General features: G+C 35.8%; 1 protein-coding gene across 1 annotated transcript; it reads left to right on the top strand.

Moving 5' to 3' along the window:
* Positions 1-4: 4 nt before the first annotated feature.
* Positions 5-13,360, top strand: rab22a (RAB22A, member RAS oncogene family). Its single transcript, XM_033967036.2, has 7 exons — positions 5-321; positions 680-759; positions 1,351-1,432; positions 6,384-6,455; positions 7,735-7,841; positions 8,687-8,796; positions 10,495-13,360. The coding sequence occupies exons 1-7, from the start codon at positions 280-282 to the stop codon at positions 10,590-10,592; spliced, it is 591 nt and encodes a 196-aa protein (XP_033822927.1). The 5' UTR covers positions 5-279; the 3' UTR covers positions 10,593-13,360.
* The last annotated feature ends 382 nt before the right edge of the window (positions 13,361-13,742 follow it).

Genomic DNA, 13,742 nt, shown 5'->3' with positions numbered 1-13,742 from the left:
ACCTCATGCCGTAATCCAAGATGGCGGCGGAGCGAGTCCAGTGCTAGTCTCAGGTAGCTGTTTACAACATTCACAAGAGGATGGATACTGCTCATTAATCTGCGATTTGTAACTCTGTAAAGAAGAATACTTAATTCGACATGCGTATGCGATGACTTTAACCACAATGAAGTAGAATTGCCTGTAAACCACGACCACCTGAAGAATTTTTCCACAAAACTAACTAGTCAAGGGAAAGCTGCCAATGCTCCTCATAACAAACAAATTTCAATAGAGGAGATGGGCATGACACTAAGAGAGTTAAAAGTTTGTCTCCTCGGGGTAAGTCACTATCTTCTCATGTTTAAAACGCTGACTAATGTTATGTCAAATTGTCTACTTTCTGTATCCGATAACACCACGGCTCATTTTACTGACTGTCTCATGGTAAACTTGTAAATGAGGTGACCAACCATTAATTATGAATTACATGTGAGTCATCCAAATAATACGAAGTGGACATTACTGGCAATAATGAAGCAATCCAGCATTAATATGCTGACTATAATAATGTTGTCTTGTGGTCACAGTTTAATTGGAAATCTAGATTGTTTGTGTAATATCTGACTATAAAGAATGTTATACTGCTGTAAGCTATACTTTTCATAATATATTAATCTATTCTTTTGTGTGTTTGCAGGAGACTGGGGTTGGAAAATCAAGTATCGTTTGGCGATTCGTTGAGGACAGCTTTGATCCAAACATCAACCCCACTATCGGGTTTGTCTCTACTCACTTCCACTTTGCGATCACTATCTTTCATTATTATTAGAGATGTTACTCATTTCCTTCTTCTGATCTGAACTGCATGAACAGAAACTACATTTCATTTTTGATGTAGTGACATTAACCATAGTCAAATATAGTATAGGAATAGTAACCCTAATTAGTTAAACATCAAATTTTGCTTGACTATATTTAGTTGAATTACACAATATCTTTAAAGCGTGTTACGTACCATATGAGATTCACAAAGAGAACACATCAAGAACAAACAATGGAGACCTCTGTTGAGAATGTGTCGCATAGATGACATCAAATTAAACAATGTTTTTCTTTAGTATAATAAAATGCATATAATTCTTTATCTAAGGATACAATGTCTCACATTTCTTCTAAAATAATATATTTCCAGATGTGCTGTTAAAATAAAAACATGTCACCAGATTGATTTCAAACTCAGTAATGCCTACATGCAAATAGAGAGATCCTATAGTTATAATTAATTATGTTAAGCGCAATAATGTGAGAAGAGCTATGGAACTGCAAGCCAGTTATGTGATAACGGTGTATTTGTTACTTGTTTTCCAGGGCATCCTTTATGACGAAGACAGTGCAATACCAGAATGAGCTGCACAAGTTTCTGATCTGGGACACAGCGGGACAGGAGCGGGTTTGTACTGTCCCCATTGTTGTCTTCACAATGGCTTTAGGTTTAGTTATAAAGTCTAGTAACAGCATGTTTGTCAGACAGAAGACCATCTATGTAACGTATTGAAAATGTTTAGTGTTGTGTAGTTTTACATTTTTTCTGATAGGGGGCAATGCGTACCTTTGGATAAGTGAGACTGTTCCTTTGAGGAGTTTTTAGTTTTTAGGATCCCTGTCCCTCTGTCCCTCTCTACCCTGAGTTAAGTTGGATTTGGAAAACAATGAATTTGGTTTAATCTACTGGAAAATTTTGTAGACTGGTATAATTTGTCCTTTCATGTTAACTTTGACCTGTCACTCCCTCCAGTCTCACACCTTCACTTTCGAAGTATTCTTATAATTTAGGAGTCTCTCTAGGTTTTCCTCAAGATCACTATGAGGTATTTGTAATATCAGAGGTGGAGTTATTGGCATGTTCCCTTGAATTATAATTACCTGAGCAGATATTTTTGTAAACTATTTAAAACTTGTTCAAAGGTACTTGTAGATGACTTGTTTGAGGTTTAAATATGTCTCTAACCAAACCTTCTACTACAAGCTAGCAGTAGTAGTTGCAATGGCAGCAATTATTTAACTTTCTGCAAATAATAATAATTTTAAGTTGCTTAATTAACATTTCAGTATATGCTAGTCAGATCTTTTTCAGCAATGTTTTCAATGTGTAATTTGTAAATTTTCTGGTGGGGGTCTGTAACCTGATTGTCTCCATGAGTTTGTTTTTTTCTCCTTTACCCAGAATGTTCTACAGTATGGCATTAAATGCCTCCATGTTGCATTTATTCAATTACAGGTTATTTTGCTTACTGTGAACTGGCTCGCCTCCCACAGATCTAACTCGGCCTGGTTGCATTGCTGGTTGTCTCTATGGAAATAGATCATTTTAATGTCATACTGTTGAATATTCCAGGCAAAGCAATAACATCTCTATGGGGACAAGCAGGTAGAAAAGTTACACAGTGCACCTTTAAGTACCATACAGACTGTCAAGGTATTGTGTAAATTAAGTTGCAACAATATTGCCTCACACATGTTGTAAGAGATTTCCAGCACACATGTTCAGGATTAAGGGCTCAGAATACCATATCCTAGTTTTTGAACTGAAATACCAAACAATACTTTGCATACACAGGGCCTTAGTTGGTATTTATGGACCACTCTCTCCTTTGACTCAACCAGTTGTAGACATTTCTCATCACTTCCCTTATAGTGCATGTCCTTCTGCTTTCCTCTAGTACAATCTTTCCACTGAAGTCAGATAAGGTTTGGTCCCCTTCTTTTATCCCCTGGTTCCCCTGAGGCCTGGTGTCTTTGCAGCCCCGAGAGGACACCGGTCGGTTTAAGATAAGATGAGAGAGGCTGAAACCGGAGCTGTCTCTGCCCACTGGGGTGTGCTGTTGCTGGGATCTTATCTGAGACGTGCTGCCACTCTAGACCTGCTTTATCCCTTTGAGTGTTCTCTATTCTTCTCGGTCTATTTTGGAGTTTTGGAGAAAAGTGGAGCAGTTAGATGCTGGATAATTCACAATTGTATAGCTAGCTAGCGTCATGTTATACTGGTAACTACTGTTGTCTAGAATTTTCCTCAGTATGTCATAAAACTTATTTATCTCCATGTAGTCTGGGGTTGTCAAACATACCAAAAGTCAGCTAGTAATAAATACAAAACTAGTATCGAAACTAGGTACTAATTTGAGCAGGTATTGATACTAAAGTCACATTCACAGGACAGAAATAAACCTTTCCTGAATAGCTTTAAAATGATCTTGAGCTGTATCAGAACAAGTATATGACCACATATACAAAAATACAAAAAGAAAATACAAAAACACAGATAACATATTAAACACAATACAATAAATCAATCAATGAAATTACAATTACAGTTTCTAAAAGAGCTCAAGGGGCAATGAGTTCCACAGATGGGGGGCATGAACCGAAAAAGCGCGGTCTCTTCTGGTGGCAAGTTTGGTCCTAGGCACCACAAGAAGAGATTTCTCATTAGAGCAGAGTGCACAAGCTGGAACATATGGTGTAAGGAGATCACTTAAGTGCCCTGGCGCAGTCATTTAAAGTGTTAAATGTTAAAAGCAGGATTTTAAAATCAATACATTGTTTGATTGGTAGCTAGTGGAGGGCAGCGAGAACTGGGGTAATGTGGTCATATCCATTTGGACCTGTTGATAATCGAGCTGCTGCGTTTTGAGAGCATTGCAGTAATCTAATCACGAGTAAATAAAAGCGCAAATTGCTTTTTCTAGATCACGCAGAGATAAAAATGACTTGATTTTTATAAATTAATTTTAGATGATAAAAAACAAGATTGCACTGTACTATTTATTTGATCTTTTAAAAGTCAGGTTACATAGACAAGTATACGGCCATGGACCAATATAGAATGTAAAATGTGAAAGAAAATACTATGATTTCACATTACTTTTTGAAGTAATATAAAAGGAAACCAAATTAACCTTTTTGGAATACTATGATTTAATGTTGACAATCACATTCTATTGTCTAAAGAAAGAGTGTCATTTTCATCATGGTATCAGAATCAGTTTTGAGTATTGAGTCTATTAGTAAAGTATTGTTATATCACTAATGGAGACAAGTAGGTAATGACAAGTGACGGGTCAGATCTGCGTCAAGGTGACTCCATTCATAGTTAGAATGGAGTTATTTTACACGCAGGCAAAGCAATAATGTCTCCATGGAAACATGTAGGTGGCGAACTCCCACTAGAAAAGTGACACAATGTACCTTTACATGTCCAAGAGAACCAATATTCAATACCAGTATTGGTACATCCCTACTTATATTTAAATCAGTACAATCTTTGAACCTCAGGAAGAATTGTGGTAATAAATATTTTGGTGTGTTCAGCCAGAAATGCATTTAACCAATATAATTTTATGCTGAGTATAAAACATAATTAGTAAAAGATTTAAAGAACACCATATCCAGGTCATGGAGTACCCAGCCTAAGACCCATGATGCTGGTAAGAAAATAAATCTTTAAAATTACCCAAATAATAATCAAATCTATCAGCTCACAGACAGACACACAGCCCATGTACCCAGCGCCCTCTACATCTTCATCCCAAATTGCCGACTACACGGATTAGTTCGGCTGCTTTCCTAACCTCAGACGATTTATACAGTCTCCAAATCTGTTGAGATGACAAATGGGAACAAGCGAGTGCGTAAGACAGAGCTGCTAAGACTATGATCTGTAGACACCTTTACTATGAGCCGAGCTGTCAACGGCCTCTACGAGCCCCCAAAACCACCAATTTAAGTCAAAACAAACATTAAACTAGGCGCTTCTTTCATTAGGCACTAAACATGTGGTTATGGTAATTAGTCAGAGCAGATTGGGCATCACTAGAGCTTTTCTGTTGGCTTCTGTACGGCGGATTTAGCTTGATTGCTCTTGGGTTGAAGCAGCCATAGACCACACAGGAATGGCAGTCTTGCAGGCAGCGTAGTTGCCAAATATCTCAAATGTTGGATCACGTTGAGTGGATTTTGAGCCAATATCAACTATAATAATGTGGAATGTGCACTGAGGTAAGAGTGTCACTCCGAGATGGATAGTTTATTCCATCGTATTGTAAAGGAAAAAGCTGGCAGGACAGTGAGGTTAGTCAGAGTGGAGGACTGTCGGAGAGCCGCTGCTTTTCAAACAAATATCATTAGATAATGCATGACACGTGTGCTAACATAGCTGTTAATTTCGAGAAGGATAAGAAACAGGGTTTGTGTATATCAAGGGAATGGCAGAGGAGTGCTCGAAAATGATGATAGTGGCAGATAAGAAAAATACAGTGACGTTTGGGTTTGTGTACACTGTGACTGAATTCTAGCAGAGTACTATTCATCATTACATTTGAAAAGAAATTTTGTGTAAAAATGTATGCAATTCATTTGCTGTGGTAACAGAAAATCACATTTTATTTACAACAAAAAATGGGATTGAAGAAATGTAATAAATTGGTCATTTAACCTTGTAATAATATAAAGAGGATATTAGATTGTAAATAAATTACTATTGAAGTTTAACCTAAGAGCATTCCAACCTCTAGATTTCTCACTTGATAAAAAAAAAAAAAAAACTTACTTGAGGACAAAATCTTGGTGTACTTATTTTCTGGATTACATGAATAGGAATTAGATGCTAACCAATGCAAAAATTTGTATCAAAACTAAATACTCGTTTGAAGTAACAATATTTAAAAGGTTACATAAATAGGACAGTATTTAACCTTTCCTAAATAGTTTTAGGGTGGTCTTGATCTATAGAACTAGTATTAGCTAGTAACACCTTATGGCAATACTTAAGAGGCAATTTCTTTGTGTTCATTCTGTTGCCTAAAAGGGTATCATATATCAAGCCTATTACTTAGCATCAAAATTGAGTTATTTATTTTAGCATAGTAACAACACTTCTAGGAATGAATGGCATATCCCTCCTGTCATGAACCTAATCTTCTCAAATACTAATTGCTGCACCCCATTTTGTTCCAGAATCGCTAAGTACTTTACCAGGGACATACCAAGGCGCCTGTTATATATGAACTGCCATCTCCTTCCCATCCCAAGCGCTGGTGGATTCCTAAATGTGCACATGCTGTTTTGATTATCCGCGCCTGTGTGATGTATTGAGTTAAGATCAAATGTAAAGTCTGCCATAAATACCCAAACGTTAACAGCTTTTGACACATTGTGCTCATCTTTCCCTGATGGCTACCACATGTGTGAGGTCCGCGTGGAAATTTACAGCCTCTTGGTCCAAAACTAAAAGTGTTTGTTAATATCTTTTTCAATAAGTTTGAGGTATTATTAAGAATGGTTTCGAATTGCAATGATAGTGTGAATTGTGTAACACATAAAGTACTTTTTATCTTCCTTCACAGTTCAGAGCCCTGGCACCGATGTACTACAGAGGGTCAGCAGCAGCCATCATTGTGTATGATATCACAAAAGAGGTATTTAGTTTTGTGTGTTGTCTTTAATATTTATGGTTCACTGCCAAAAGATAATTGAAATTAGTCATTTTTAAAGATAAGCTACAGTACCTGATTTTCAATTTGTGAAAGAATAGGTCAGGGATGTACAAAATATGGGCCGGGGGCCAAATGTGGCAGATTGTACAAATTAGTGTTCCAGGCCTTGTTAAAGAAGACATATCGTGTGTGAGCCTGTTATACAGTTAATCTACAACACCCGTGGATCGTTATATTATAATTTATATATACAGATGTTTAATAATAAAAGAAACAAGTCCGCTTGCTTCTGTGTTAGGAAACGGCAGTGCCCAATGGGAGCTGACGTTGATGTTAACATCATCACAATAAAGAGCTGTGAAGTTGTCGGCACCTCTGATGCTGCACATCCTATGTGTATCACTGATTAAGAAAATAAAATTGGAGAACAAAGTAAGCAGGGACGTTACTAGATCTACAGCTATACTGGGGCACGGGCCCCTTTCCTTTGTAGCTACATTTTTCATAAAAGTCTGATGTGTGTACATCTCTTTCAATCAGGGGGTCTGGAGGTCCCCCATTAGGAAATTGTGCACAAAACAGATGTAATTTCCTGCAATCTGGCAGATTTTAGAATTGGATTGAATAAATGGATGTATCAGCCTAAATAAGAATTGTCTCCCAAGAGGCTTTTACCTATTTTATTATTACCACAACTATAGGACACTCTTATTAATTTAACATGTGTTTTACACAAGCTACTCATCATTTGTGTCCAACTCCTGCTCTCCAGCACACTCAGCTATGAATCTATATTATATTTTTCAGGTGGAAAAAAAAACAGATCTCCTCTCAAAACTTAAAATTATAGATCTGTATGAGACATGTTTTTCCCGGGTTTGCAATCAATAAAAATGCTGCTTTTAGAAAGTCTGAGAAAAACATTAAAACTGGGGCACCAAACTGCTAGAGCAGAGTTCACAGATGTTGTATAAATTAACATTTAGGGTTTTGTATATAAAATAAGAAAAACATTTGTTTACTGGAACTGATATGCTTATCACAATGTATTTATAATGAATAACACTAGAGTCAGTCAGTGTACCTTTGCTTCACTCAGAACATTCATCTGGAGTAAACCCAATATGAATTTCCTATTAACATTTGAGTGGCTTTAGGAGGCTAGTCATTTACTGTGGTGAGCTGAAGTAGTATAGAAGGATTTATGTTGATTGAAAAGCACAATAATATTTTATGCTTTATATTATGTGTATGTCAACAGGAATCATTTCAAACATTGAAGAACTGGGTGAAGGAACTACGGCAACATGGACCTCCAAATATTGTGGTTGCAATCGCAGGCAACAAATGTGACCTCACTGATGCCAGGTAAAGTTTACTATTATTTCTGGCTTCTAGCTTAGCACTACTTAAAGCTATGTAACCTTTCTGGTGATGGGTTTCATTATCTGCTTCTCTCCAAGGAAATGCCGTTGCTTTTCCTTGAATGTTTCACAGTGGCATTAAACTTATATCTATCTTGGATTCAGTGTTCAATCAGCGTTTTAATGCAAATAAATACCTTGAAAAGCATGCATTCTTACAGTGAGCTGGCTCGCCTCTACATAGATCCAACTTGCAACTTGGTAGGGCTGCAAGATTAATCATAATCAGCATGGACATAATTAACAAATCAAAAAGGCTGCGATTCTTGAAGTACCATAATTTCCTCCACAAACAACCAAATATCCTGTATTTTTGTGGATAAAACTACAAACCCTATAGTTTAGATCTGTACAAACATGTTCTGAAATGTGATTCTTGTATTTGTTTGTCAGTTCATACTTCACATTTGACACACGTCCAGAAGAATTGACAAAAAGGCTGAACTTTGAACCAAATCATATTATTAAACATAACATAAATTGCTAAACTAATTTCAACTAATCACAATCCTTCTCAGAAAAATCACAGTTAGATATTTTTCCCAAATCATACAGCTCTCTAACTTGTCCTGGTGGCTCACGTGCTTGTCTTCTTGGAGATAGAGAAGTTTAATGTCATACTGTGGAACACTGTAGACAAAACAATAAAATCTGCATGGAGTAAATGGTGAACCCTCCACCAGAAAAGGTACACGGGGCACCTTTAACCTTATCCTAGTTTGTATCTTTTCAAACTAATTATTTAGATTTTATACAATATTAATATTTTTCTTTTTTTTACTTTCGCAGAGAAGTACCAGAGAAAGATGCAAAGGACTATGCAGATTCTATCCATGCCATCTTTGTGGAAACCAGTGCCAAAAATGCCATTAACATCAACGAGGTGTTTATAGAGATAAGTGAGTGTGTTTTTAACCCCCAGGACCCATTGGCCCCAACATCCCCAAATTATCATTATGCAGACAGTGTTTTGAGATGAGCCAAATAAACGTGTAGATTCAATTAAATTTTATTTATATAGCACATTTAAAAGCAACTTCAGCTGACAAAAGTGCTTCACATAAAAAGTCAGCAAAAAACAAATATACAGAACAGATGCAGCACTGTGGACCGGTTTGCGTTATTGTCAGACAAATAAGAGCCACTATCACCATGAATATCAGAATCTGCACAAGCTCATTAACTATAATTTTGAAAAAAAAGTCAAAACATAAAAAAATAAACAATAACTAGGAAAAAAATGCATACACCACCAGTCAAACGTTTAGACACACTTTCTCATTCAATGTTGTTTTTCTTTATTTACTACTTTCTACATTTTATATACATACAGACAAGATCAAATAAATATATATAAGCAAGATATATGGAATTATGTAGTACAGAGAAAAAGTTAAATAACACTACAAATTTTTTTAAATATATTTTTTCTATATTTTATATTAAAATCCTCAAAGTAGACACCCTTTGCTTTGTCAACAGCGCTGCAAACCCTTGGCCTTGTCTCAGTGATCTTTTTGATGAAATCTCCTGAAATGGTTTTTACTTCACAGCTGTGCCTTGTTGGGGTCAAGAAAATGCAAACCAGTGTTCAAAACAAAGGGTGGTTATTATTATTTATTTGATCTAAAGCAAGTTTTGAGTTATTTTAAATTTACTTTTAGTTTACTGCAATCCAGATGTGTTTGTTCATAGTTTTGCTGCTTTCAGTGAGAATCTACGATGTAAATAGTCATGAAAACAAAGAAGAAAAATAATTGAAAGACTGTCCAAATGTATGACTGGAAGTATATATTAAAAAAATAAATTGGAAATGCTACTATTTCTACTGTAGGGTATGTGCCCATTATGATTATTTTGGCAGTTATGAAAAGATTTGTATAGTATGAACTAGGGAAGAACAACATGGTAATAAAAATGTAGACTGATTTTATGAAAGTCAAGGTTATAATCTCAATTTTCATGATTTAATGTACAGTTGGAATATGTATGCTTTTTCAGGAAGTTTACTATATGTAACAGCCATGGATCAATAGTTTATATTTTGTTCATTATAACCTGTGATGTTTATCTAAATTTGCTCACGTTACATTTCGCGTTATCAAGGAGCAGATATTAATTTACCTGTTTTTATGAGTGAAAAAAAACTACATTTATAACCTTACAGGGATGACCCAGAATCTGAATAGTTTGAATAAATGCAATTAAGTATTGAGAAGTGAGCGGAGATGAGTCTGTATTGCAGGACAAAACAGGATTACAGAAGCATGGATAAATCATTGAAAATACAACTTTGAGTAAGCTAATGATGAAGGAACACTCAAAAGTTTACTTTACATAAAATGTTCCCTTTTAATATGTTACTCATTCGCTGACCAATTGAAGGAGTGGGAGGGACAAAAGTGTATGATGTAGCTGTTTGAGAATAGAACTGTATGGATTTGTATTAGACTCTCCATATCATATAACAATTCAACCACATCCATTTTATTTCAAAGTATTACAAGGTATTACATGTCAAGTGTATTACATGTACAGTATCTGGTAATGGTAATGTATTTGTTGCATAAATTCGGATTTTGTGTTTCTCTCTCCAGGTAAGCGAATCCCTGCTGCAGACGCTGCTGGAGGAAGCCCAGGAAAGAGTTTTAAAATCGGACGCCAGGCCTCAGAGTCTCAGAGGACGTGCTGCTGATGAGGCCAGATATGAACCATGTGACCTGACCTGACCTTTCACCCAAAAATGCCATATACCAGCGGCATATGTAAAACTCAGTGCAAACAAGACAAAAACATTACAAATCACACAAACTTAGTAACAGCATTAATCACAAATTACAGTTTTGAAGAACTTGTAAATGTGTACAGGTGTAAGATATTTCACCTAAATATTTTGATATTGCTTAAGTTAAGATTATACAACTTGTATTTTCCAATGTAATGAATTTTCTACACACAGCATGTTGGTGTAAAACATGTCGACTATTACTTTAACCAGACTTTACATAGTTGTCTCGCTATAACAACTGGTGTGTTGGCTGTTGGATATTATTATACGACCTCCAACAAGGGCAAGTTACACTGCATGATAGTTTGTTAGCTTTCAAGTTTGTCCCTTGGAAAAAGTCAACAAGGCTCCCACAGCATCTAGCTTTACAAGTTCAGCAGCAAACAACTTTGTTCCTCATACATTTTTTTTTTTTTCATAACCATAGACAAATAATTACAATAATACATCATATATTTACCCTTCAAGCTAATGCCTTAACTAAACAACGAATAGTCCTATAAGTTCAAAACAGGACTAAATATGACTAAAACTGAAACATGTTCTAATTTTGGTTTAGTTCTGTGTGTGAACGCACCCTTAAAAGAACTGATTGAAGGATGACTTTTAAAGAGGGGGTATTATGCAAAATTGATTTTTTTGAGCTTTCTACCATGTTACAACATTCTCTCATCAAAAACTCAAGCTCACGTTACCCATTCATCTGCATGGTAATGCTCCATAAATATACAAAAGCATGACCCAAAACAATACACTACAACTTCACACACCTGATGCGATAGGAAATCGATTCATTAGCGAATTGGACGTTGATTGTAATGTGATAAAATGGGATTAAATGTGTGCTCTGAAGGGAGAGTGACTAGAGGAGAGCAAATCGAAGGGGGGCTTGAAACTTACCAAACATGTTACTGTGTTGTTTTTGGCAAGTATAGCATTTTCAAAACAATAAAAGGTGAATATGATGACCTAAATATGTCATGTGTTAACTGCAAATAGAATTAAAATACCCCCTCTTTAAGTGTGAAAAGAATGAGCTCAAGTATCTGCAGATGGAAAATAGTGAAGAACATTGATGCCTGAAAGTACCACAGATTGAGAAACACAGGAGATGCAGAAGTGACTGTATATTATCAGTACATGTGACATAGTGTTTGCTGCATAGTCACTGGGGGTTGGACAAGATCTCGCACCACAAGATCTCTCAAGATAAAAGTGCCACAAGACGCACAAGGAAGATTATCTTGTCCATGTGTTTACTTTTAGATTGGACAAAAATGATTAATGATGGCGAGTTACAGCTTTTGAAAAGTTATAGTGACAACAAAAATATAAAATAAGTAAAACATTTAGAGGCCAAAAGTGTTAACTGAATAGCCCAAACCACGTTTTATAAATTGTCAAAATCTCATCCGTTGTCGTAGACCCAACCTCCTGTCTCGTCTTGGGGGAACTGTCTTGCCCACACCTAATAGTCATTTACCATTTCATAGTCTACAGTCAAATGAAGGTGGCTCAGTGTTGATATGCTAGCCTTTAGATGCACCTGATTTCCCATTAATTCCTCATATGTTTTTCTTTCACCATTCCTTCACATCAACCTGAGAATTTTGTTTTTGTTTTGTGAGTATGGAAAAATAAACTACATGGAGTCATTTAAAGGTTGTATTATAACACTCATAAAAGACTCACTTCACCCTATTTTATGTTTACAAGCACTACTAGGGCCACAATACTCATAGTTGAAAACACTTAATACAACTGTACATCTCAGTCTGACATGCCATTTAGTATTTTCACACTTGAAAGTGTAAGTTGAAGTATCCATATTATGCTATTTTCTGAATATCTCTACTGAACATAAGGTAAAAGGTAGCTGTTAATATGAAAACTACAACTTCATGACAAGCAAGAATAAAGGGTTACTCAAACATGTGAATGAAACAAAACACAACTCTGGGTATGTTTTTGAGGAGGTAACAACATTCTAACGTGACTGAAAGAGTAAATTTAGCGTAATATAGGACCTTTAAGTAATAAGTAATAGATTATTTTCAAATACTGGACTATACAGATTAAGTTGCACCCAATAACAAGGTATTTAGATTTTACTGTACACAACTACAACTGACTAAAATCAACCCAGATGTGCTGGGATACACAACTTTAACAGCTTCTGATGCATTTTTGTTTTTGATTCCCATTTTCCTATTTAATTGTTCAGTTGCCAAAGTTGCAAAGTGCAAAATCAACTAACAGGTCAAAACATGTTTATTTTCCTTTCTATCATCAAACATGTGATTTGCAGCTTAGGAAAACCTCCTCATATAAAACAGCAGAAATATGTCAGTTTGCATTAAAAACTATAGTCTTAGGCTGGTCCTAGGAACTTGATTAATCTATAGCATTACTGTTACTATTATTATGTATATGTCTGTGCAGATACCATTGGTTTGCACACAAGTCACTATTGTAATGCATTTCTGACCACAGTAGCCTTTTGCTGAGTTTTTGCAGTAACCCTCTTAAGCACCAGTTAACCCTTTCTTAGCTTTTTATTGTTATTATTCATTTCATATGTAAGAAGTGCTTGAAAACACATGTGCAATGTACTCCCGCTGTGTCAAAAGGGACTTGTCAATTTGTTTAATAATAAAAGATTGACAAAATATGAATGTTGTTTTTATTTTTTGTCATGTGGATGTATGTGTGAGCCTATGGGACATTAAGTGCTCCTCATGGGATACAGTGACAGTGTTGTTAGCGACTGGTCACTGGTTGTCCACTCACATAGATATATATACGGATATGACACCTGAGATGCATAGTTCACATATTTGCCATTAGCTAGAGGCTTTTCATGGTGCGTTAAATGTGAGCAGGACAGGATATGCTGCTTACCAAGTTACAGCATTTGACTTGGAACGTTACATAAGTTACAGTATTTACATTACGAGAGCCTATACAACTTTTCTGATGGAGGGTCTGTCAACTTCTTGTCTCCCTGGAGATGTTATAACTCAAAAATGTCCACATAATGATATTAGTCTATGCATT

The sequence above is a fragment of the Periophthalmus magnuspinnatus genome, chromosome 5 (genome assembly GCF_009829125.3).
Source record: "Periophthalmus magnuspinnatus isolate fPerMag1 chromosome 5, fPerMag1.2.pri, whole genome shotgun sequence".
Lineage (NCBI taxonomy): Eukaryota > Metazoa > Chordata > Actinopteri > Gobiiformes > Gobiidae > Periophthalmus > Periophthalmus magnuspinnatus.
Note: the sequence above shows the minus strand (reverse complement) of the source record. Positions and strands in the feature narration are given on the sequence as shown.